At 40.0% G+C, this 26,929-nt stretch overlaps 1 protein-coding gene across 5 annotated transcripts; it reads right to left on the bottom strand.

Annotated features, from left to right (window-relative positions):
• Nucleotides 1-538: 538 nt before the first annotated feature.
• Nucleotides 539-25,718, bottom strand: LOC143328851 (uncharacterized). Of its 5 annotated transcripts, none has more exons than XM_076744264.1 (11): nt 25,429-25,718; nt 20,235-20,319; nt 17,651-17,812; nt 14,485-14,682; nt 13,040-13,198; nt 11,464-11,544; nt 10,319-10,472; nt 8,429-8,473; nt 7,265-7,732; nt 4,447-5,945; nt 539-2,048 (listed from the first exon to the last, which is right to left on the bottom strand). In XM_076744264.1, exons 1-11 carry the CDS (start codon nt 25,488-25,490, stop codon nt 2,001-2,003), a joined length of 2,961 nt encoding a protein of 986 aa, XP_076600379.1. In that variant the 5' UTR covers nt 25,491-25,718; the 3' UTR covers nt 539-2,000. The 5 variants fall into 5 exon arrangements, with proteins under 5 accessions (XP_076600379.1, XP_076600380.1, XP_076600376.1 ...); XM_076744265.1 differs by having other exon boundaries at nt 20,262-20,319; nt 25,429-25,704; XM_076744261.1 differs by lacking the exon at nt 25,429-25,718 and having other exon boundaries at nt 20,235-20,583.
• Nucleotides 25,719-26,929: the final 1,211 nt, after the last annotated feature.

Genomic DNA, 26,929 nt, shown 5'->3' with positions numbered 1-26,929 from the left:
TTAATACTAAATTTTAAGCAGGTTTCAAGTATGAAGTGTGTTCACACTAATTTAAACTTGCTCAAAGGTGTCAGTATGCATACGCAATCTGTCTGCCTTCTTCAGTGTGCTGTTGATGATGACTGTTGGCCCACAGTGCACACACCAAGGAAATGCAGGAGCTGCTCAAACTGAAAAAAAGACATTTTGGACAGTAGTGAAACATGTCCAAACTGGCCAAGAAAACCAAACAAAGTATAAAATCACTGTTGCTTTGTTTGTAAAATCAGATTTTGTGGTGAGTTTTGATTTTGTCAGAAATGAACTTGTCTGTTCTCTCTGGTGGACAAACTCTGTTATACAGACATCTGAGACAGAGCTGTAGCATTTCTGTAATGTTTTTGGTACTCATCAGCCACCATTTATGCCAATGCCATATATGACAACAAGCTAAATCTGCTGACATATTAGCTCAAGTTACGCTAACCATTAGCTGTGTTTTAAGCAGGGTTACGTACGGTTAAGCAAGTTTTTCTCTTTTTATCTTTTTCATTTCTTTCAAAGTGGTTTCTACTGTTTTGAGTGTTGCGCTGATGGACACTTTTGGCCCACAATACAGCATAACAGCTTTCCATAGCTGTAAATTATCGAAGAAAGAAGCAGACAGCAGTGTGACGACTCCAGTGGCAGCTCAGAAAACACAATAAAAATCCTTGAATCCTTGGAAATACAATTTTTGCTGACTGTTTTTGTTTCGTTTTTGAAACTGGCAGTAATATTTCAAAGTTGCAGTTTCACATCTGCCTATGCATACTTTAACACCGATCCTTTAGTGTTAATACTAAACAGTTAGGAAAATCAATGTCTTCTATACTAACTACCAAAATAGTGCAAAGTTAACATTAGTGCATAGTTTTCCTTCTTTTGTCTTATTAGTATATCATATGGAACTGGGACACTGATGTAGTGGAATGCAGTGCAGAGGCCATTTGATGCAGGCAGTTTTCAACGTTGATGTCCGAATGATGATCTGTTTGTTTAATGCTACTGATTCTAATGTTCAAGTATGATGTTCAGTGGCCAAGATGTTTTAAACTGTAATTTAACACCCCTTGAAAAGCTTCATTTTGCTGACTTCCAGTGGTTTAACTTCTTACCTTGCGGCAGTGCTGTGCAGGTGTACTCCAGAATGCCATGACATCACTGTCTGGTGTGGTTGCAGGTGCAACAAAGCACACCTCTTACCACACACGTCAGTCATGCTGTGGTTAGAAGGGAAACAGGCTCGAAACTTTAGAGATGGCAGTGAAACACTGCTTTTCAGCCTGCTGTCAAGGTACGGACCACCTTAAAGTAACCGATGACTGAAAACACTGGCCATGTTACCGTTACTAATATACACTCACTATACAACCTGACCAAACTCCCTCTACAGCACTCAGTAAATTTAGACCTAAAACTACAAATTGACTATATAATCTGAAAACCACAATAGCAGAGTATATAATATATATACATTTTATCTATGTGACAAAGTCCACTTACACATGCTACAACACTAAGGTCAAATAAAAATAGGGAAGATTATTTTCATGTTGTTCATTTTCATAATGTTGTTTCCAACCCTGACTTTTACAAATCACTCTAAATAGACTGAAGTCATGAGCCAATTAATATTGGTTTACAATAAATTACAATTAATAGTAATCATTAAATCTTGAGGAGTCAGTAGTTTTTACATCTTGTTTACTTCTCATCTTTCCATACTTTAAATTTTTCCCTTCATAACCTCCAAACAAAAGAATGCCTGACACTACCATTATTGCCATAAATAACAGCAAAATGATCGCTCCCTCCTGTCTATTTAACCATCCCTCCTTCATTCCATCCAGCCCCCTTCATCTCCATCTCATTGCCCATCCCCTTACTTCTCTCCTCCTCTTCATGTCTTGAGTTGACGTTGTTGTCATGGAAACCCTGCTGACATGGTAATCCCCACATGACTGTTGGTTGGTGAGAGATCACTTCAGGTCGATTCCCTGAGCCTGTGACTGAGCCTTCTCTTTGGCCTAGAACAATGATGAGAAATGTGATTAAAAGCTTCAACAAATGACAAATATGAATTCACCCATGATATCTGACATATAGAGGAGTTAAGATGTTTGTTGCTGTAAAAAGCAGCACAAATGGTGTCTATTTTATGATGGCATATACAAGAACGCCTTTACATTACATTAAATTATATTAATTTAGCTGACACACTGACAAGACAGAAATTATTGCATATTTACCATCTGTCTACCATCATGGCATTCATTTTGCAGGCATTATTATATTATTTCAAAATGACATTATATTATCTTTACTATTATTGCAGGTCATGAGCCAAGGCACCAAACCAAGTTTTGGACAGAATTAACTATGACCTGGTGATGGAAATAGATGTAACATTAAGGGATCACAATGTTACTACAATTCTTCTTGTGGGTGACATAAATGTTTCTAGCATCATTTCATGGCAATCCATCAAATAATTGTTAAGATATTTCACTCGAAAACCAAAAATGGCATGGAATCAACATCGTCATTCCGTATTATTCTCAAGGGACTATGAATGCATGTACAACATTTCCATTACATGGATTGGTATGAAAGTGGTAGACCATTTGACCTACTCTGCCATCCTTCAAGACACTACAAGTATAGCTTACCTGCGTCCAGTCAGAAAACAATGAAATCATGGTGACCAGTTATTTTAATGTCAAACAGTTATATGCAAATATGCCAAATACAACAGATCCCTCCCCAACCCAGTTAGAATTAACCTTGACTTGCACCTCAACCCATGGTTGGGCATTGCAGTAAGAATTATGTGGACCCATAACTGTGTTAATTTTGTTAACGATGTGTATTTTTTGTTTGTCAATGACGTTTTTTGAGACAGCACTGTTGTCACTACGCACTAACTGAGGCTGTAACAATATGGAACATTGTTGCCGAAGAAAGACTAAAATGTATCTTATCTCTCTTTATTTTTGTTGTTGCATTAAATATTAGGCCTAAAGACTTTCTTTTCATCAATGCAGCAGTTCTGCTGTGTGCTTATCAGGAGTACACTGATTACACACAGTCAGGACTCGGTGTCAGTTGATGTCAGTTAAAGCCAGGGTGCTGGCATGAAAGTGAGGCGGGGCAAACTGTATGCGAAATGCTGATGTTTCAACAAGATTGCGAGTTTATTTAAAGCAGCAGGAGGAGATTCAGTCTAAAATTAGTGAGCTAACTAGCTAAAAGCCATTCACCTTAGAATCATAAACAACAGCCTAGTACACACCTAATACCTGAGCAGCAAGCTTACTGACTGATGTATTTTGGCATGTCTTTGGTCCATTAACATGCTGTGTTTACTTGTCCTTCACGTTTCCAACAAAGTTAATTTCATTTGATTTGCCATCAAAATGAATCTGGATGTATTCCTTAAACCGAAACCATCAAACCACTAGACCAGACACTTGCAATGATACATTCTGCATTCTAAATCATTCAACCTGTTTTTTTCATCAGCTAATGATAAAATAACATTTCTTGTGAAATAAGTGTGACTGAAATGACATAATTTTAAGACTTAAAAAGACTAAAATGTGAACAGTTTTCATTGACTAAAACTATACTAAAATATTTCTTTGACCAAGATAAGACTAAAATAACTTGTCATCAACTAAAACTTCAGAGGATAAAAACCTACACTCAGAACTTCAAACTTTATTTATTTATATGGCACTTTTCATACTTAAAAAGCAAAGTGCCTCACAGAGGCTAAAAACAACAAAGAAGAAAACCCAGCCCTCCCGCCCCGATAACTACATACAGAAACACACGCACAGACACGCACGCAGGCACACACACATCTCCACACACACCCATACAGACAAGATAGGGAATAAGCCACCTTTGGGGGCCATCCACACTGAGAGGGCCCCCGGCTCATGACCGGGGAGCGCCGCCCGAGACCACCCCGACCCAGGCAGACAGGAGGCCCCACACCAAGGTGCAGAGGCCTCCAGCCATCCAGGCCAGAGCCGTCCCCTCAGCAGCGCCCCCATCAGTAGACCAGGAGCAGTTCCCAGTGTGGGGGGCCCCCATGAGGAAACACTGGAGCTAAAAACCAAGGACCCCCATGAGGAAACACTGGAGCTAAAAACCAAGTGGCTAAGACATAAACATAAAATAAAATAAAACGAGTAAATGAAATAAATAGCAGTTAAACATGTCGTAAAAAGATGCAACTAAAATAAGATACGAACAAAGATAAATATGCTAAGAAGCCTGATTACAGGAATAAGATAAATCAAACAAATCAATTGAAAGCCTGATTAAAAAGGTGGGTCTTGAACCTCTTTTTAAAAACATCAACAGTGTCTGCGGCACAGAAGATTAACATCAAGTTGTGTGTGGTTTCCAACTTACCCTGAGTGAGGGTCGAGGAGGCCTAACTGGTCTGACTGGTCGTACTGGCTCTGTTACTGGGTTTGTCTGCCTTCTGTCCAGAGGCTCTAGATCTTCAGCTACATCAGGACAACCGATGTATCCTCCAACCCCAAACACGGAACCCAGGTCACCTTCTAACAAGTTGGATGAAGCGAAGTCCTGGTTAGCAGGCATGTTACTGACAGCCATGCTGAAGGAGTCAGCAGTATTTGTATTTGTTTTGTTTGTAGTGCAGATACTGGTGTTACTGAGTTCGAGTCCCAGCAGGTCATCTGATGCCACATCACTGTCTGAGCTGTTATTGGTGGGACTGACATTGAGCTCTGGTTCCACAACGCATTGGTTATTGTTTGCTTCAGGGAAAACTTCCTTACACAACAAGTCCAGCACCTCCTGGTTGTCATGACTTAAGTCCAGCAAGTCCTGATCTTCACTGCTACTGAGTTCCTGGTTGTTGTGGCTACCTGTCACAAGCACTTGATGATTTTCTTTGCTACCAACATTGAGTAGTTCTTGGTTGTCATGGTTATCTAAACCCAGCACTTCCTGATTTTCAGGATGGGAGAAATCCAGCAGTTCCTGAGTGGAATGGCTACAAGGTTCCAGCACTTCTTGGTTATCATAGTTACAAGGTTGAAGTAGTTCCTCAGTTGTGTTATTGCGAAAGGGTTCCACCACCTCCTGGTTGTCATGACTGCAGAGATCCAGAAGTTCATGGTTTTCATTACCAACCAACTCCCTGTTGTCAAGACTAGAAGATTCCAGCACTTCTTGGTTTCCATTGTTACACAAATCCAGTAGTTCCTGGTTATTGTGGCTACAATGTTCAAGCACTTCTTGGTTTTCTTGGGTTTGAGTTTCCAGTACTTCTTGGTTGCTATAGTTAGAGGGTTCTATTTGCTCATTGTTGTCAAAGGTGCAAAGGTCCATTGCCGCCTGGTTATCATGGCCACAGAGGTCCAGGACCTCCTGGTTCTCTTCTTCAGGACTGAGCTTAAAACCATAAGGGTCAGAGTCCCTTGCCATCTGCGGGGAAGTGATTTCAAACCCATAGGGATCAAAGTCCACTTGGTCTGGTTGAGAAGAGGATGGCTCAGGGTCAAAGGTCAGATCATTTTCAGTAGGTTCTGGGCTCAGTTCAGCTTCATCTGGGTCTAAGAGAGTGTGACTAGAATGTTCTGGACTGAGTTTAAACCCATATGGGTCAAAGGAAGACTGACTGGTTTGTTCATAGCTCAAATCAAAGCTCAGCTCTCTGTTCTGATCTGAGTCTGGCTGGATAAAGAGGTTTTGTGAGTCAAGTGAGTTCTGGGGAGTTGCAGGGTTTCCGGGTTCCTCTTCGATGTTGCTAACCCATTCTGCCCCCTGACTGATAACATCATGTGACAGAATTTGCTCTACATTGCCTGTCCAGTCTGGTTCCAAAAGGACTTGTTCACCAAGAGCAGGGACAGCCTGAGTTGAACCAGAACTCAGACCTAGGAGAAGAAAAAAATTAAGGGTCAAATCAAATATAAAACATTAGAGGCAAGACTTTTCGGGACCCTGAAAAGCAACAAAATATAACTTATTTCATTTGCGACAATGAAATGACTTTTAATATTGCGTAGTAAATAATTTGAAACACGATAGTTTAATAGTTTGTAACAAGGATAAAAATAGCTCAAACTGATGTTTGAAATACAAAGAATATTATATGTATTTATATAATATATAGTATATTTTAGAAAATTAAACAAATCATAGAACAAATATTTTTCTTACAAATTTAAGAAAGTGTTTCATATCAAAATCAACATCAATCAACTAATGTATTCATAATAGAAATTCAATGCATATCTGTGTTTTGTGTTTGTCAACCCCCTGTCGAGGAACTGTACTTTCTCTATTCCTATACGGCAAAGATGCCTGTTTCAACGAAAAGTACCATAAGCAGATATGTCTTCACCAGGTGCTCTACAACACACCTTTGGTGGTGTCAGACTAAACACAATGCTATTTTTTGGAAAGATTGCATTTGAAGTCAGTGAAACTCTGTTGGCACGAATAGAAAAAAACTCAACCTGGGTGGCACACACTGAAACTAACGTGTCTGCATGAGTTGGAATTGTTTCAGCTTGACAGAAAAAAATTGTGCTTATTGATATGACTTCACTTAACTAATGTGTGTAGACAAGAGGAAAAAGGAGAGAAACAGGATAAAGATGACAGAATCACACTCACTTATCAGTAGGTTACACTTTTTCCCATGTTTTTGTGCCCAGGTGACTAATGGAGACAACAATTTTGAAAGTTTTTCCAGTATTTGCCTGCTACATTTTGTGGGAACCACTGTATGACAATCTGATCAGTTAAAATTCTACACCTGGTGACTTTAACAATATCAGTGCAACAGGGGCATCCTACTAGCTGATAAGAGGCTGGATAGTAAAGCGTACCCACATGGCATACATCAACATAAAAACAGAATGAGTATTTCTTAAAATCTTTGCGATTCCAATTCAGAGTTTATATTTTTATAACCACATTATCAGGCCTACTGGCCTACTTGTTTTAATCTGTTCAGCGGGAGTTGTGAAATTATTATTCTTATCATTTGTACTTTCTTTTCTTTTATTTTGTGAGAAACCACAAGAAAATAAAGTTATTTCAGTTTCTCTTTAGTTTTGCTTTTATGCTCGCTCCTCCCTTTCTTTTGCTCTCTTCTCTCTCCCCTTCTACCTTTTGTCTCATTTATTTTGAAATTAGGTGCTGAGTGTAAAATCTGAAATGGGGAATGGAAGTGAGTACAAATTACCTTGTTGTAGTCCTTCCATTGCCTCAGTGTTAATCTCTCCAGCTAGAGATCCCAGACTGTGTTCTTCTATATCAGAGGGTGGGGAGACAGCACCAAGGTCCAGTTCATACCCATTAGGGTCTGATTCTACAGAATACTGACCCTGGGACCTCCAGCTATGAATGGGCTCTGCCCCCAGCTCCTCTGATGAGCTCTGAATGGGTTTAAATCCATGAGAATCATCGACCACAGCAATGGCATCCAGGTCCTCTCGGCTATAGCTTATCTCTATGTCACTGTCTTCGTCTGGGAATTCAGACTCAAAGCACTGAGTTCCTGTTGAGGCTTTGTTTTCAGCACAGGACAAACTGTTGTCTGCCTCATCGCCAACGTTTTCAGCCCCTTCATGATTGCCGGCCTTGACCTCGGGGAACAAAATATCTGCTGCAAAGGGGTCACTGCCTTTGAAAGGATCTGAAGCAAATCCATCTGGCAAACAGATTATTTAACAAAAGCTGTGACATGCCAGTTAGAAGTTACATCCATCCCAATTTCATTCAATAATTTCTATTATGCTTAAAACAAAGAGAAAAAGTTGAAACAAGGCAACATGTCACAAACACTTTAGCAACAGATCTCGTAAGAGCTGTGTCAACAGCAGAACAAACCCTGTATCTAAATATAGTGGAGGAGTATTACAAGTATTAAAATATTCCTTTGGAAGTGGAAGTTCTAAATTCAAAATATTACCAGTGTGTACGTTTTAGTGGCATCTATTGGTGAGGTTGCAGATTGTAACCTACTGTAGGCCCCTCTCTTCACCGCTCCCTTTCCAGGCGTGGAGGAGAACCTACAGGGACCTTCAAGTAGTGTAAAAATGCTGAAGGCCCCATGCAGAGGCAGTGTTTGGTTTGTTCCAGGCTACTGCAGAACATTGCAGTGCAACATGATGGGCTTCATGGAGGAGGGCCCACTCCCTATGTAGATTTGAAGGGCTGATTCAAGGCTCACCAAAAGGTGATTATACAGCAATGAAAATGTAATGATGAATATTATACTCACTTTCCACCAATAGATCCCTATATATCCTACACACTGATATATATATATATATGTATATATAGACTCCTCTTACAGTCTCTTTAACACTGCAAAAAGTGTAAATATTAATGTATCATTGCTCACCAGATGAGTCAGTTTTAGGGAATAGGTCTTCATTGAAGAGGTCATCTACAAATCAAGTGAGAAAGAAATTGGGAAATCACTAGATACAATCAATGAGTGGTGGAAAGAAAAACATTTAGAGCACAAATTTGGAACAGGGTGGACATGGCCGATTCACTTTAAAGTCACATAACACATGTTCAATACTGTTTTGAGCATCATTGCTTTAAAGATTATTGAAAATGTAATATACATACAACTATGTTCTGGAGGCAAATTTGTGACTGTGAAGCCACTTGTAGCATTCTGTCTGTCCATGGTTCCAGAATTAAAACTTCTGAATGGACAGTAAACTGTAAAAGTGTCCTGGTTGAATCATCAGTACAAAATGTGCAAAGTCCATATTAATATCTGATAACCAAACTGGATGTGACCAGAAGATATCCAGAGGCTGGACTCCTTTTTTTCCTGCACAGGTCTCCCTCGTACCATCTAGTCAGACAGGTCGTCAACCGTTACATCCAAATTTTATCAGCAGGTTACTTTATGGCTTTTTTTTTGTATTGGGTCCATTGACCTGACAAAGTTACCTTATCAGTATACTGTAAAATGTACAGCCACAGGGCACTACTGAAAGGTTTCATGGCATTAAAATCAATGATTCGAATGTTATTGCAAGCTCATCCCAAGGAATAGGATGAGGCTGGCACTTTGTTTGCCAATCAAAACTCAAGTGAGTCTCTTGGTTGTAGCCCATTCAACCTCATATTTGGCCTTGAGGTTAGGGGCCCTCTGTAGTGGTTCATGGAGAAGATTCTACAACAAAAACCCCCAGAGGATATTCTTTATTATGCCTCTTATTTTTGAGCTAGGCTTGCATGAAGGTGAGATGATGTTCGCTGTAAGGCCATGTGAATCAGTTGGGGCCTGGATTTACAGGTTCATACAGAGTGTTGGCGAGGTGAAGTATGTACTCAGTACTCAAAAAAAAAAAAAAAAAAAAAAAAAAATCTGTGTCATGTAAATGCACTGAACATCCATTAAGGTCATAGTATTGCAGTGTGCCTGAAGCGGTGTATGTCATTCAGCCGCAGATAATGTGAGTGACAGTTCGTATGATACTCATGCTTGAACTGATTTGCCAGCAAACCATGGTCATTTGCAGAAGGGCCAGAGGCAGGGTGTATACAATTTCATCCATCTCTACACTGTTTCTGGATGTTCCTGGAGTTTTTGAGCTTACTGGTAATGCTTGGAGTTCACCTGTTCTGTTAACTGCTCATTGTGTTGAGTGTAGGAAAAATAATGGTTTACACCAGCTGTTGCTTTTTCAATTCCTCATCTTGATGATTGTATAGATCAAGCCAAGCTGGAAGACCAAATTATGTCAGAAAAAGATTGATCTACTTCAATGGTACTTTCAGGTATTACTAACTGAAAGAGCTAGTGAGATTGCAGGCTTTGTCACATGCATCTGGATGAGGCTGACTGATGCTTTTTAAAGGCTGTATAAGGATAGGTTAGCAACTAATGACTAAATTCTAACAATCAATGCTTGCTAGTGGAAGGAAGGATTTATTTTTGTGAAGATTCATCTAGTAGATTACTTTATTTTTCTCAGGTTCCATGAGAGAGTTAGCATAATTTCATTAATGGTAACTAAACCATGAGAAATAGTTCCTTTACTTTGATGTAAATAGCCTCACTCCTCTTTGGACTATCCAAGTCCACTTGCCCTAGATTCAATCGTCCCTGGATAACTGTGACTTGGATGACTTGAGAATCTTCACAGACACTGTTTGCAGTGTTTGTATGCCGTGACAATGGTGCTGGAAAACATTTTGCTACCAAGCAAATCAGTAAAGGTCTTATTAGCCAGCCGGTGGCTAAGGCTCCATGTCTGATACATACGATCACTCTGACAGTGTGCGAAGGGGTCAGCTTGGTAGAAGTCCATTTGGCTGAGAGGGTTTGCGTTAATAGCGGACTCTTTCTCTCTTTCCTTTTCCCCTTCATTGTTGATCTCCCCCTCTTCTGGGTCATCCTCAATGTCGGATCTGTCCATCTGTGAAACATGACAACACATTGTTTGAATGGTGACCGCCACTGGTTGGTAGTCCGACATTAGACTAGTTGACAGTGAGATCATATATTCAGAACAATATTTACTTGGGATGAGCGAGTACACCACTATCTGTATCTGTATCTGTATCTGTTTAGCCATCTAAATTATCTGTATCCGTATCTGTACTCGGAGTGGGCAGGGCCTAACCGGAAGTGGGTGTGGTAGTAAAATCTGAAATCGGAAATGGGTGGGGCCTAAATTGGTACATTATTTTAAGTCTGAAATTGATATACAATAAAAATGTTAATATAGACTACTTTGTGTGTTCAGCTGTATGTGTGTATGTGTGTAAGTGGTCTGTAAGACTGTTTATTTTTTAATGATCTGTGTGAACTTGGTGATTCATGCAAACATCCAGTGATGGCAAACAGGGAAATAATATGTCAGCCTTGTTCACTGTGGTCTTCTCAAAAGCACCGCGTTCAGTGCAAGCAAAGTTTTCCAACTGACTTTATATCACCAGCCAAACTAAGAGCAAGCAGACGGTTAAAAAAAAAAAAAAAAAAAATCGACCGGAGTGGAGGCAGTGACCGACGTGACACGAGCCGTTTTCAGCTCTGTCTTGTCAAATGCACCGCGTACGTTACGAAACAAGTCGTGAGAACAGAGCAGAGCGTGAATACAGTCAGTTACCCAATGAGGATTTTCCTTCAGCACGAGCACGCATATTGACGAGTTTTACTCGTATCATGCTCATACTCGTCAAAAATGCTTTATCCATACCGGATACTCATCTGAAATGAGTATCCGGCTCAACCCTAGTATTAACTAAATGTAAAAATTCTCAAAATCATAAAAGCTTAATGATTTCAGCCTGGAAAACAAAAAAATATATTATTTTCATACTTGCTAATTATTGCCTCAACAGTATTTACGTATCACATAATTGGTGTTGTGCATGATCAGAGGTGTTCTGTGGTAATGAAGCTACCTTTGGTGAGCTGGTTCCACTGTCGTCTGCTTCTTCTCGAGTATCTGCTAGATTATTGCAGAAAGACGAGCCACTTGCCCCCTGGTAGTCACGCACACAGACAGAGAGGGATGTAACATGATGTTAATCTTTTTCAGTCAAAGAAAAGAAAATGCAACTGGATCAGTTTGTTAAAGGTATTCACACCTACTATAACTTAGAAGGAACAGCTCTATTTTAATGACAAAACTAAAAATTTCTGCAAAAAAATGACACCTGCCGCACCCCAGCTGTTTCCTGCTGCATGTAAATCAGTGTCCAATCTTCTAGGTTGTCCACAACGTGGGAATCGCAATTTGTTTTTTGGGGGTATGAAAGGTTAAAAAATGCTGTGTAGCACAGTCTACAAGATTTTGATAATGTCAGAGTTGATGTACTGCTCAGACCAAAAGGCATTTTTTGCCCCAGACTGTTGTCACGTTGATGTGAGAATGAACAACTGAACACAGAAAACAGATGTGATGCATTACATCCCAGACACATGTGTATGTATCAAACAAAAGACAGAGGTTGTGGTAGAGAAAAGAAATCTAAATCAACCTATAATCTACAGAAGTCTCACTGATGTCAGCCTTTATATCCTTGTTTTACCCATGCCACATAAAGCTTGCTTAAATGGCTGTGGCATTGATAATGTAATTACTGGTTGTGGCTCTGCTCTCATTGCCAACTTCTCTTTTCAGACTTGTCTCTAAGGTGCCCTTAATACAGGCACATCATGTCTTTGGCTAGGACAAAATGTTTGAAAAGTGTCTGGGACAGCTCACGACTATGTGAAGACATATCTCTGAACCTGAGGACAGTCCTGACAGAAGTGTGGATCCCATTCCAACTTGAGGGTTTTTGTGTCGGATCTATGAAATATATCTGGGACAGGAAAATTATGCAAAACAGTCTGTACAAGCCCTTAGTGTTGCACTTCCATAAAGTTTACAGAATATCGACTAAATCAAATCAGGAGAGTCTGATATCCTGACATTTAGTATGTGATCAAGATCCAAAGCAGGGGATCCTACGCTTCCCATAATACAACTTGATCATGAGGGTCATTCATTAGACCCTCATTGTCTAGAAAATGCCAATGTCTTTCAAACTCCACATGCCCATTTCATGGCGCAACCTCTTTGTTTTAAATGTGCAATCTTTAAGCCCAAACTGAGATTGCCCAAATGATGTCACTTACGGAATTTCTCCTTCGGGGGACTAATAAAGGCATTCTGATTCTGATTGACTACAATCAGATTTTTTCCGAAGATCTAACTGCTAATAACGTGCCTGCGTGGAACTAATTCAATTCAACTTTATTTATATAGCGCCAAATCCCAACAAAAGTAGTCTCAGATCACTTTCCATATAGAACAGGTCCCAACAAGTCCCAAATGATCAAGCACTTGGTGACAGTGGCAAGGAAAACCTTCCTTTTAACTGGCCAACACAACCAACATAGCATGAAACAACCAACCAGCTGTGTTGTCTACTGTCTTTTCCAGACTCAAACGTGCTGTAAGTAGTACTCAGCTTGATTACTCTGATTTACCATTATCAGATTAGCATAGGTCGGCAGTGACTGGCTTCTCCCCCATGGCCTCATAGGGAGAGGGTCATCTTCAGTGGTATCTGCAGGAGATGTTGACTCCTCCAGCTGGCTTTCTGGAGTGACTGCACCTCCTGACAGAGAATACAGAGTGTGCTCCTCCTACGAAGAGGAGAAGAGTAAGAAGTCATCAATGATACATTAGGACTGATTTCTGTTAAAAGACCAGTTACTAAAGAAAACCCTTTCTCCTTTATTATCATATATTTGAGTATGAAAATGAAAAAAATATGATAGTTTCCCCCATTTTTATAAATGACCTAGATTAAAATATCAGGACCTTGATTATAACAGTGAAATACCACATTGACTTGCTCTCAGCAAACACTTGGGCAGTACAAAAAATATACTATTGCTGGATCTATAGAGCAGAATACGTGTCCAGTGGGACATTTAGTTATCTTAATTAGGCAAATTACTCAAAACTGAGTATAAATATCATGAATTTCTTTCAGAAACAAACAGTTGTTGTCAGATAGGTATTGACTGAGCTCCCATTCTGATTGTTAGTAAATGAAATACTCCATGTAAACATATATATGAGAAGAGAGACTTCCTCTGAATTTAAGCATCCTTCTTCTACTACAATTCATGTTTGGGTCCAGCAGGATTCCTCCTCATCCCCAGTGTTTCTGCTGTCCCCACCCCCTTCATGTGTCCTCTTTGTCTCTCTCTGTTGGTGTATATGAGTGTCTGTTTCTTCAATCAGAGCGTGGCGACCTAGTTTCCTCCTCCTGCCAACTCACCTGCACACCTGATCCACTTATCAGCTTCACCTGTAGCCTGCAGTCTATAAACCCTGATCCATCACTCGACTTTTTGCCAGATCGTTCCGTGAGTCATAGTGGTGCTACAGTCAGCTGACTCTCCTGGTTCTTTACAATTTGCTCATGCTGTCTTTGAACCTGCCTAATCCTATTTCACCTATTCCAGGTCCATTGTCTCCTGCCTTCCTGATTTGTCTGCTATGCCCTGATCCTCGTCAGTCTCCAGTGTTCTTTCTGAAGGTTCCAGTCACTGCCTGCCCTGCTCTGCTGCTCTGATTCTCAATACACAATCCAGCCAGTGCCTTGTATGCTCTTGGTTGAACTTTTAGATCATCTCTGATTCTGACTTCTACTTTTGAGTCCTGAATAATTACCTAAAACTTAACAATTAATGTAAATCAGCAAATGAAACAAATTCATTAGACATCAACACATTATAATCAGGTTCATTCTAATTTTATAAAATAAGTAATGAATATTCACATTTAAAATATGTACAATGTATATTATTGTTGTGTGATGATCACAGAGATGGTTTTATTAAGGCCTATTCTTCACAGGTACAAACAAATACACACATACACTACACACACATATGTAAACATGCACATCCTACTGTACCTGCAGGATCTCTTCATAGGACTGTCTGATGGAGTCTTGCAAAGGAGTGTTCCTCTCTCCAGCTTCATCCACCTTCCTCTTGGCCTGCTTCACCTCCTCTCTGAGCTTCCTCAGCCTCCACCTGGCTCTGGCAAGTTCCCTCTCATACTCCTCCACCTGGCTCTCCCTCTGCACCTCGTCTGCCTGCAGAGACAGGATCTGGCAAGAGGGACAGAGAGGCAGCCCAGTGTTATCATTTATTAGCTCACAGCAAATTCTAAATAACCTGTCTGGTTTGAAAAAGAAAACACAAACAGAAAAGAAAATGAAAGCTGCTATATAGCAGTGAGTCACGGGCTGGCATTTTGAGGGAGAAGGAGGAGGAAGATGAAAAATAGGAAGAAGATGGAGACAAATAAGAAATACAGAAGGCTCCATCGGCTGTAAGGACTAAAATTGTCATTAAACCTTGAAGTCATGTGTCTAACTCACACAGTACAATGTCAAAGTGGTCAAAGGATATTAATTGTGCATCACCTGATGTGGAGCTCCCCAGAGAAACGGGAAAATCGGAGGTCGCTCCATCAGCTTCAAAATGTTTTGTTTCTTAAGTGGCACATTTAATCAAGAGCTGTGTGTTTATACTAGTTGTTATTTTGTATGACAAAGTCTTATTAATTATGTCCACCACATGTAATTCTCCATTATGAAAGCATCCAGAGACACTTTCCAGTGCTGTTTAGTAGGACAGCATGAAAAATATAAGCAGTGTGTAGGATCCTGAGCATCACAAGTTCACTTAATTTATCATTTAAAACTTCCTCTGCGGCAGTAGCTGAGTGGTGTATGGCCGATGACAGACTTGGTTCCACATATATTTGTGGAGCAGCCAGTAAGACAGTTCATCCTTTCCTTTTGTCAGTAAAATATTGATAACTGCTGTAAACTACATACTGTTCATCTGTTGTTAAATCAGTTGTCTAGTGTGCCATGCAGCAAGCTCATGTCATGTCTGTAGAGCAGAGGAAAGTTAACGTTTAATGTATAAGGTTTAATTGAACATAACAAGCCCTTTTTGTTCAACAAAAGGAAGCAGCTCAATCCTGCAAAATTAAAGCCAAAAGCAGCAGCGAGTGGGTTTTAGGCTTCACAGAGGTGACCAAAGTCACTTCAGCTAAACAAGGATTAAGACAGATCACATACTCTATCATCAACAAAGCCTACAGCATTTCAACTATTGCACACTCAAAGTGCCCCCTTTTCTCCTTCCTTCATTAGATTTGAATTTAACTTTATGTGTATGTTCAGAAGATAGTACAGCATCACCAGTGATTTTAATCAGGATTGCTCAAAGGCATCGTGTTTTACGAGCTAATATGTGAAAGGCCACGCCCATTTGCATCAATCAACATGACACTTCAGATTTTGGTCAATACTTGACTCCAGAGCATGCACGCTTGATCAAATTCTGTCAAATGGCCTTTGAGAAACACAATTTCTGTGGCAGCCCCTTTGAATCAATCTCAAAATGCTTCTGTACGCGTTCTCCAAAACATGGCCTGAAGATATGTACCAAGATTCATGAGGACTGGACGAACTGTTGACTGATTATGTTCATTTTCCTGCTACGGCTCAGTCTTTGCAAACTTTGTGGTTGATGACGGCCCTGTTTTTTGACTGATATTGCTAACTCTTGCCTGAAATGTGTACCTGAGTCCGGCAATGCTCTATACCAATTTTCGTGCTGATATAGTCAAAATCCAACAAATTCTACTGTTACTTTTCAAAAAATTCAAATTAGCAGAAAATCAATCATGGAAGACTTCCGTAATCCAAGAGGCTTTTTTGTGGAGAAAATTAGTACGGCATATTTTACAAGAAGCTTGACTTTGACTGACGTTGGTCTTCATTAAGCATCCTCCCATGTGATGAGATACTTGAAGCCGTTTTGATGGGGACTCCATTCCTTCATCCATCTTCTTCTTCTTCTTTTTCTTCTTGATTTATTGGCGGGTGTTGTTTCAATGAATGACTCATCACTGGATGTTATGGTGAATGTTCTGCATACTACAACCTGCTGCATTAGAGGGGAATCTACATTACAGCCAACCTCCCTTTGTTTTTAGGTTTTTTTAAAGAAAGGCTAAAAATACAAGAAAAAATGGGGAGGACAGCGGGAGTGAAGGGTAAAATACAGATGAATCCCAGGAAAAGCAGGAGAGTTGACAGGTCCCAATACACAAAGTATGGCTGCAAACTGAGATTCCAGGTTCAAGCCTGGAGATATGGACCCATATTTATGATTATTGGGCAAATCATAAAGGAGTTATGACCATTTTCCACTGTGCTCTGCCGCTTGCTTACTTTCTTGGTTAATGGTGGCCATTTGCCTCTTTATAAAAGAAATGTGTATCTCAATATACCCGTTTTGTTGATGATGCAGACAAAATCCAACAAGTTCTTTTCATATTAATGCTTTTCAAAAAATTCAAGAGAAAATCCATCATGGAGGACTCTCGTGGTCCAAAAGCTTTTTGTGCAGCACATTAAGTTGGAATTGTGTGTTTGATTTCAAGTTAATCTGACTTATTGTGTGAGGGGCGTGGCCTTTCCAAAATGTAATTTTTAGAGCTTAATTACAGCACCACCATTTCACGATCACTCCATCTCATTGCAATTAGAGCCTAATAAGGGCTTGAACCCTTATAACATCGATAATAACAATAATTCAAGTGATATGTGCTCTTACAGTTGTTAGCAATGGTTTACTGTTTGGTGGTGGTTGGTTTACAATTAATCAAGTTTATTTTTCATCTGCCTAATGTTCTGCTCACTAAAATCTTAGGCAGAACTCTTCAATAACTAAATGTAAATATTGGATATTTTAATTGATAAAATACTGAAATAGGCATCCGCTTTAAAAGTCTTGTATCAGTCGGGCTCTATTTCAGTATCTTGTGAGTTGGTTACTCAAAAATATCCAAGGTAGAATCGGAAACCTTTTAACAATGTAAACACCGACATCAGCACAGCATCACAGACTGTCACAAAGGCAGCATTTTAAACTTACCATCACTTATATGGCAACAGGTTATATGTTTACAAATGCATACAGTATTTACTTCATTTAGCAAGTTTCATGCAGTTCACAGTGTGAACTAACTATACAGAAGCAGTTCATCATTACCTGCTGACTCTCTTCATAGCACAGCTGTCTAATTGCCTTTATTTGCTCCACCAGCTTCTGTTTGTGATCCTCTAGTTTAACCAGAGTGTCCTCCAGCTCCTTGCGGTCTGACTGCTGCTCCTGAAGCTCCAAGTTCTCCACTGCCACTGCATTCTCCAGCTCCTATAATCACACATACACACACGCTTTAGGATTTAAGAACGCTTCAGACTTCTCTGTGGGATGATAGAACATGCATGTACAAGCACACGCACACAGAAAGGTGGTCTGAAATGTTCTTTCACAGCATCCAAATGATGCTATAGGTAACCAATGAATGCTTGATCATATTAACATGTACCATGTCTCAACATGTGATCTGACAGTTACTTAAAAATAAGATTTAGTCTCATAAACACTGCTTGTTGTTTCACCCAGAGTCTGTTAAGCACACCGATATCAATTTCATCTGTGTCTGTCCGATGAACAAAAAAGCCTAGCATAGCTGTTCAGTCTGGGTTAGGAGGCAGGGAGACTCTGCTAGTTCTGCTCCGAAATAAATGAAGAAATATGCCTTTCAACAACTTCATTCCTGTCTTGTATTTTGTTAGCCTGCAAGCTAGTAACTAATATATTTAAGAGTGAAGTAGGAATATATTTGAAACAACACATACATGATTCCATTTGTGCTACAGCAGAACATTACGCTGAGACAGAATTGTCAACACATTACACTCCGTTTTTTATTCTTCATTTGACATCGCCTTCACTCTAAGCGATTTCAGAGAGGGATTCTATTTTTTCTAACCAATCACTGGAGACCAACTTATCTGGATGCAACAGACCAACGAAGGCTCTGGCTGGTGGGTGACGTACAGAGACCAAAATTGTTTCAACATGGTCACAAACTTTCTCATATTACAGCAGAACAGCACACAATATGTTTCTGACAACATCTGAAGCAAGAAATAGGCAATGCAGTAACAGAATCTCAATTCCCGCTTTAGCAGTGCTGCCGAGTTTGACAGTTTGCTCCTTGGTTCCTGTGTACAGCTTCACACTGCCTGATAACCATGTTAGTCCTGCCCATGGCACTGATTGGATAGTCTGCTTCGTCACAATGCCAGACTCTGAGGAGTCAGTAAGCTGGACTCAGTGGATTGGGTGGATTCAAATATCTGGACCCAGGCAACACTCAGTCAGGGATAAGCTGCTAAGGGGCCCTGGGTAAAACTGAGCTATGGACCCACTCAGTACAGCACAGAGTACAAATGGCAGCCTCATTCTAATTCGAACCCAGCAGTGCCTTGTATGCTGAGATACTGCGTGCCACAGGCTTGCTGTGTGTATTTGTGTCAGATTATGCCAATTTTGATTGATTTCAACACTGATTAATCCTGTAGAGCTGATTGACACATATTGTCAAAATTTACATCCATTCTTCCCACACATATAACTCAGTCAAATAGGAAAACACACTGGTTTTTCAGGGATTCAAGCATTGTATCGTGTGCAGTATGTCCACGTAGGGGACAGACTGTATGAAACATGGACAGAGTCTCTGTGACATCAACCACAGATCTCTGAAGAGCTGTTGTGAAGCTCGGTGACAGTTGGCATCTTGGCAGTGCCTGACTCAGCCACACTCCTGGCTGATACAAAAATGGGCAAAGAGGTGGAGCGTGGGTGGAGCTGAGGCAGGCTGAATGAAGCCTGGTTGCTGAAACCCAGCATCTAGCTGTCATTCAAAGTGGCCACGTCCATTGTTATCCATAACTTTAAGCCTTAATATGATTAACATTTTGTTAGTTATATCATAATTCAGGAAATCAGCTACAGACACCAAAATAATTTTAGTACTAGGCTGTAAACATGTTTATCTCTGCTGTTAAATCAAGCATTTTAATATGGGAGTCTATGGGGATTGACTCGCAATTGGAGCCAGCCTCAAGTGACCATTCCAGGAACTGCAGTTTTTGGGATTTCCATGTTGGCTTCATTTTTTAGCCCCAAAGGTTGATGCTTGATCTAGGACAGATGACTCATTTGTGCTTGCAAGCAAAATCAACACAGGTGCTCAATTAGTTGATCAACAGAAAATATTCAGTAACAATTTTGATAATGAATTCATCATTTCAGAGGTTTTTTAGGCAAAAATGCCAGAAATCCACAGGTCCCAGCTTTAATGTTGCTGAATATTTGCAGGTTTTGTTATTCCGCTAACACAGATTCATCTCTAATGAAAATTAGTGGTTGCACCCAAGTTCCCTTTACATCAGACTTCACTTCAGTCATCCAGTGATTGGTTTTGGCACAGGACTGGCCATAAGACAGTGCCTCAGTTTTAGACCAGACCAGACTGGCACAGAGCACAAGTGTATCTACAGCTTCATCCAGTCTTACAGCATCATGGCATCACATGAAAGCATCATGGGAAATGCAGTGAGTCCCAAACTGGAAAAACTACACAAACACACAAGCTATGATTTATGTCCTGTCCATATAATTTATATAAAACCCACAGAAATATGATACCAATGTAAAACACACACAGATGTATAAAAACCCAACATACTCACACAAACACACACACACTCACACACACCAGCGCTAGATGCTGCGGTCTTCTTACTCTGATCTCGGCCGCCTTGGTGAGGACTCTCTCATCCGTTTCCACGACATCGGTGTCCCTGGGAGACGACCAGCAGAGAAGACAGGAGTGTTTAAGGAGGGAGGAGAGGGAGCACTCATTCTTCCAGTCTGCCTTACTTCCATCATGCCCTCCTTCCCATGATCCCTCTATTTTTTCCTGCTGCACTGCTGGCTCCTCCATTGCTGCCCTCACTAGCTGTCGCTACACTGCAGAAGAGGCGGAGCTGCCTCTGTGAACGTGTGTGTGTGTGTGTGTGTGTGTGTGTGTGTCTGTGGTGATCGATGCATACAGGCAGAATGCACCAACGTCACAATGGAGAGAGAGAGGGGGGTGAGTCAGAGTGAAGGCAGTAGAGTAGGCTTATCCATCCGGAGGAGAATCTATTTCCTCTCCTCTAGTCTCCTCCCTTCACGTCGTTCTCCTGCTTCCTTTTTCCCTCCTACCATCATGCTGCTTCTCCAGTCCTCCTCCTCCAGTCTCTCACCTCCTCCTCTATTTCCTCCTCCCCCTCCATCACCATCACTGGCCACTGCAGTATGCATCAGTCCACACACACACACACACACACACACACACACACACACATACAGCAAGCATCGACCAAGCCATTCATAAAAATCCCAGGGAGCACAGAAGCAGCAGTCTGCACAAACATGACAAATCACTCAGGAATCACAAATGCACTTTAAATATATGACCAGCTGATTGACTGTAAACATTATATTTATCACTGCAAATATAAAATGCTGATAAGCATAATAATAATAATGGTAGTTGTGTATTTTATTCAGCATGCTTTTTCAAATACTCAAAGATGCTTAGGTAAGCAAAAAACATTAAAGCTGAATGTTTCGTTTTGGCAACTTGTGGCAGCAGAACAAGCTGTAAACACAACATCTGACATATTGTCATCTTTTAAAGATGTTATTGTGAATATATTCAATAGAAATTATACTTTCCAAGTCTGCGTAGCTGCAAGATCCTGCGTGATCTAAACCAAGCTTTGACTACACATAAGCTATGCACAGACCATGCAGCTGAAGACATGTCAACACGTCTATGTACAGACACCACTCATACCACAGAATGTATATAGCCATGTGCATGTCCGCTGTTTTTTGTCAGCATCTGTTCTAGACTATATCGAACTAGATCTGTATCAACTCAGGTGTGTTCCGTCCACCTCATCCTGCGAGTGTTTATCACACTGCTCCCAGGGCAGCTCTTCCTATGAAAATGATGTTGTGAATGCAAGTATATCTGTGCAGATTCACAGATTCACTGACACTAACTGTCTCTGTCTAATCAGCAAAGAGCTGCATACAAAACAGTAAGGTAGCTCCTTCTCATTTTTAGCTGCACTAAACACTGGAACAGAAGTCACTTTAACCAGTTAAATGACAAATGTCAATTCATCTTAATTCAATGAGTAACTTGATAACAGGTCAACTGTTTGTCTGGTGAAAGTGGTCCCAGCAGCCAGCGAACCAGACCAGATCTTCTGTGAGGAGGAGAACTCCAAGAGAGTGATGTCTCTCCCTGGCTGATCGCTTCATGACCGTTTCAGGAGTGAATTCTTCTCTTAAACTATTGTTTGTACAGTATGAAATCAATAATATAAACTAAAAGCTCATTTGCAGGCTCCCGCATATCTCATGGCCCAGGGCCGGAAAAAGTTCTTGCAGGGCAAGCTGATTGGCCAGTCAATGGATGATTCGCTTAGCTGCGCTGAATTAAACAGTTAACATTGTGCTAATCTTCTGAGGCTGTTTAAAGATTAGTGTCCAGTGCTAATATAAAAATCTGAAACATGACACATGACTGCCACTTGTCCTTCCTCTCCAGAGCCATTGTTGGTGTGTGGTGTTTAGCTGTTTTCTATAATCTGCGATGAGATTTGGTTTTTTTAGCAAGACAACACAGCAGACAGGCTGCTTATTGTGTTAACTGCTGATCATATGTAACAGTGCATTTTGGCCATATCTGTTTCAGCTGCTCACTTATCAGTTTGTATTAGTATTGTTGTATTGTCTGGTTAATATTGAGCTGACAATGTCCTGCAAATGTTCTCTCTTTCACGGTTCTATCTATATATGCGGGAAAGTTATAAATTATTAACTTATGGAAAACAGTTGTTTTCACTATACTATGTCAAAACAGAGAAATCAGTTTTTGGAAATGGACCCATAAACCTGAAAGGTCGGAATCATATCCTTCAGCATTTGGATCAAGTAGCTCATGAAAAATGAGGTGTGCCGAATTCAACAGTTCATAGCTGTCATTTGAATGTTTCATACATGTGTAATGAATGTGTTGGTTCATGAATATAAGCACTGGACCAGATTCTGTCAATCTAAATACACATAAAAATGTTGATCAGTGTGGTTTATTAACAGACACACAGATTTAAAGTGTATCTTCTGACATCTCCAGAGCAGATAAACCTTGAGACCTCTACATTTCATGACAGTGGTGTCTGGAATTAAATGTAAGATCACTTAAAAGTACAACAGAACGAAGAAGATTACAAAAAATGTACATACTCGAATTGACGATCAATTGTGTTAAAATCTGATGTCATAGATTTTCATTATTGATAAATCCATTAATAGATTCCTTGTTTTTCTAAAGGGTGTCAGCAAGTTGTGAAAGATGTCCATTATGTTTTTTCAGATTTCAGATCATATTTTCAGATTGCTTCTTTTGTTTTCAGCTCTATAACGGAGTGTACCACACATGATTGGGGTTTTAAACACAGCTGACAAATCAGATTTATTCAATTAGCTGTGTCTTTTCTCCATTTGTGTCTGAGCTTGACACAGTGAGCAGTTTCTACTGTACAGCTACTGTGTCACTATGATTTGAGTTGCTGTCCTTGACTGTAACACAAGCCTGCAGGAGAGTGCTGAAGTTCACCCAGTTACTGGTGGGGAGCAAGGATTTCTTCATGCATTCATTCATGCATTCATTCATTCATTCATACGCTGCTGCTTCAGTTGTTAAGCATGTCTGTACATCTGTCCTGATCTGTTAAAAGAAATGAATCTAAATCACCTCAGCAATAATTGATTTGAATGCTTTAATTTCAAAGAAGCATGAATCTTTAAAAGAGACCTCATATTTTCTTGAACTGCAGGTCTGTATTTAGCTAACTCAGCGGCTAATCTGCTGCTACTGCCACTGACATTACTGACTTTCCTGCCAAGTTCTAAGGCAGCATTAAGTAAGCATGAGCAGATTGGAAAATTCTTGCTGACACTGAAAACATTAAATCCACTCGCCACAGCAGAACATATATCATTGATCTGGTCTATTCATATGCAGACAGAGTTTTTATGATTCCAACAGCCTTCTGTTGCTCTTACTATGAAGAGCTAAAAATGGCTGACTGAAGCCCCTTTCCCTTTTGATTTCTGTCTGGTTTATTAACCACTGATTTAAAGTGATCCATGTTGATCCAACTCATTCCAAACTGATCCTTCTGAAGATGCTCTCACGTGCTGTTTGCTTTCTGAAATTATCTTTTGGAACTTCTGTCACATATATCATCTATTTTTTGTATATTATATTGTAACATGGTAGTTTTTCTCCTTTCAAACCTTCAGTAGATGTCAGTTAGTACAATTAGATCTTTTCTAGCTCTAACATCTTGAGTTAGAAAAGTATGAGAAACAGTCATATCATCAATTTATAACTAATAATAACATCTCTTTAAAGGTGCATTCATCAATGTTTTTATATTGAAGTCCAACTGAAATTGCATTTAGTCCTCCATTTTCGTTATTAATAGGTTTTTATTTTTAAAAGGAGGAAAAAAGGTCTGGGGAAATATCAGAAATGCTCCAGTTCCTCTCAGACAGCTGGAGGTGCACGTCGATGCCAAGAGACAAAGTAAATGAAGTTGTGTTGTACCTACATGGCATGTGCAGACAGAGCGTTGTTAGTGGTATTAAAGTCTAAGGACCATGCCAGCGTCTAACTGGACCCAAGTGACATCTGTAGGTATACATGTACATGCTGTTTCATGTGCTGCAGCTGAGCAGCTAATTAGCTATCATACCTGCAAACTGACGTTGGCAGTGCTCTTTTCCCTGGTGAATGTTTGTTAGGCTGCTTGTTCAACGAGTGGAGGTGCAGGACAGGACGCACGTTCATGTTTGCATGTGAGATGAGAAGACTGTTAGCAGGCTGCAGTTTGGCTCAGTGTGACTGTCTTAACTGAGTGGCTGTATTGAAATAAAGTTTGTAGACAGATACTTACGGTATTTATGAAGAACCACTATTTAACCAGTAATTAATAGTAAGCTATCAAGTAAGCTATAATATTATAATATTATTATTAACATTCATGCAGAATGGCCCATCTCTGAATGTAATATTAATATATATTATGTCATATTTATATTGGACCTATATGTCTATGACCTGGACCAATACATCAGCCTCTCTGTATATCAACTGATATTAACATGTCACACATATATCCTGATGTAGCTACTAACAAATCACAGTATAGAAATGGTTTGAGGTCATTTTAAGTCAGTGTCAGTGTTAAATCAGTAGACTATGTCCATCAGAGAGCACAGAGAGACAAGTTTTACACTGTCAAATGTCTTGTTCAGTATCTTGGTCATAATTTAAAAATTAATACTAATATAATAATAAAATAAAAAGTGTGTATGTTTAGAGTATTCCTGATGGCTGAGGTCGGTGTGTTAGCATCGTTTTCGTGTTGAAGCTGGTAAATCATGATGAATACTTTACTAACTGCTGGACATAATTGATGTATTCCGGATCAAAATTTGATCTGTGAAGTATCAACTGAAACGTCGTGGACTACGAGGTAGACGTGTAAAATGAAGACATAACATGGGAATACTTAAAGACATGCACGTCAGACCAGTATCTGCTTGGTTACAGGCACACAACAGACTCTAATGAACGTCAGATTCACTCACCGCTGAAGGACCTGGGACAGGCCCCGGGTCGCCACAGTCTGCACTATTTTCACTTTAAGCCTAAATCTGATTTATGACTGTTATCACTTTAAATGGTAGTCTCTATTTACATGTTAGTGAACTAAAAGTTTAAAATTCAGACAAAACACGTCTCATTCCTTCTGGAAGAGCTTTAGCGGTAATTTTACCCTTCATCCTTGGGGTTTCTCACTCGCGGTGTCCTCAGGCAGTCCAGAATAAAACGCATCATTACTGCAGTGCTCGCGCTCTCATTCTCTGGCTGTCGCTTCCGGGACCAGCAGGGCTCGTGCTACAGGCACTTTAACCAACTGTCCTCGAGCGCTCAGCCTTCACCGCTGCCCTGTTAACCAGTGGCTGTGACCGAGGGGGCTGCAAAGTGAAGCCCCGGTTAGCTGTGACAGCGCAGTCGGTCCAGCTGCAATGAAAGTGTCAAGTATACAAACGAAGAGGACTTCCTGTTCAGCCTGTCATTATAAGACCAGGTCGTATGACGAAGATGTGGGCTATTGAAGGCTAGCATTTACTAGACATCGCATAAGACGACATAAGTAAGAGAAATAAACATTATGCACAAATGCATTATATATATATATATTTTATCTCTTTCATATGGGATGTGTCTTCTGTCTTAATGTCGTCATTTCAGCATTTTGCTTTGGAGCCCTAAATGCTGCTTTTACGCTGAAGGAAGATCATGACTGTTTCCGGTATTTTATCACTAGTGTACTTGACGCGGGTCTCGCGCTGCTCCTCTGCCGCATCCTCATTGTATTCCTATTGACAACGCAGAAAAAGTGATCAAATAATCATTTAACCAGCTAAAGACATTCTGTCGGCCTACTGTAACTATCTCAAATATATGGGGACGCACCATTATTTAATCAGTTTTAAACAGGTGAGTTGTAGCCTACACAACATAACAATGTTTGAGCGTTGACTAAAAGAGAGATAAACCTCTATTTTTGATAATTGTTGTTTGTAAAATCAGAATATTTAGTAACCCGCCCACAAAAAAAATAAATTAAAAAAAAAAAAAAAATAAAATAAAATAAATAAATAAATAAAGTCCCGGATGATCTTTTCACCTAGAAACAGAAAATGCTTATTAGGACGCAGCCATTTTTCATTTGGTTCTGCACATAACTTATTTTTATGAGTATAAGAAACATAGAGTAGCACCAGTGTGGTTTGATTTGTGAAATGTTCCATGGTAAGTCTGAACAAACAGAGTGAATATGCAGAGGACACACACAGTACATAACACTGTTATATTTGACTGTATTGGTTTTTCCTTGTGCTCATCATTGTGTGCTCCAGCAGTCCTGCCAAACCAACCATATGTCCGCCTTAAAATCCTCTGTTATCCACATAATAACTCCCTTTTCACTGATTAATTATGGATTCAGAATTCTAAGCAGACATCAATATGGCACACCATTTGGTCCAAAATACTGCTGCCTGTCCCCCTTTAACATGTCACTCTGTCAGATGTTGCTGGAGGCCTTCTGTTAGGAGTGGACTGTTGTTAGAAAACAACAGTTAAGATAGTCACATTATTAGTGTTTTATTTGAGGCACAATGTGGGAATGTTTGAATAGGGGCGTGAAAAAAATTAATGAACTCAATTCAGTGCGATTTTTTAACTGGAGCAAAATGGTTCAAATTGTG

Source organism: Chaetodon auriga, chromosome 12 (assembly GCF_051107435.1).
Source record: "Chaetodon auriga isolate fChaAug3 chromosome 12, fChaAug3.hap1, whole genome shotgun sequence".
Lineage (NCBI taxonomy): Eukaryota > Metazoa > Chordata > Actinopteri > Chaetodontiformes > Chaetodontidae > Chaetodon > Chaetodon auriga.
This window is presented reverse-complemented; position numbering and strand designations above follow the sequence as displayed.

Coding starts and splice junctions, on each gene's coding strand:
- LOC143328851 (XM_076744261.1), bottom strand. CDS start 20,462: ATGGAGGAGCCAGCAGTGCAGCAGGAAAAAATAGAGGGATCATGGGAA. Junction 14,683..17,650: donor GCTATGAAGAGAGTCAGCAG/GTAATGATGAAC, acceptor CCCTCTTGCCAG/ATCCTGTCTCTGCAGGCAGA. Junction 10,473..11,463: donor GTGGAACCAGCTCACCAAAG/GTAGCTTCATTA, acceptor CATGTTTCACAG/ATGGACAGATCCGACATTGA.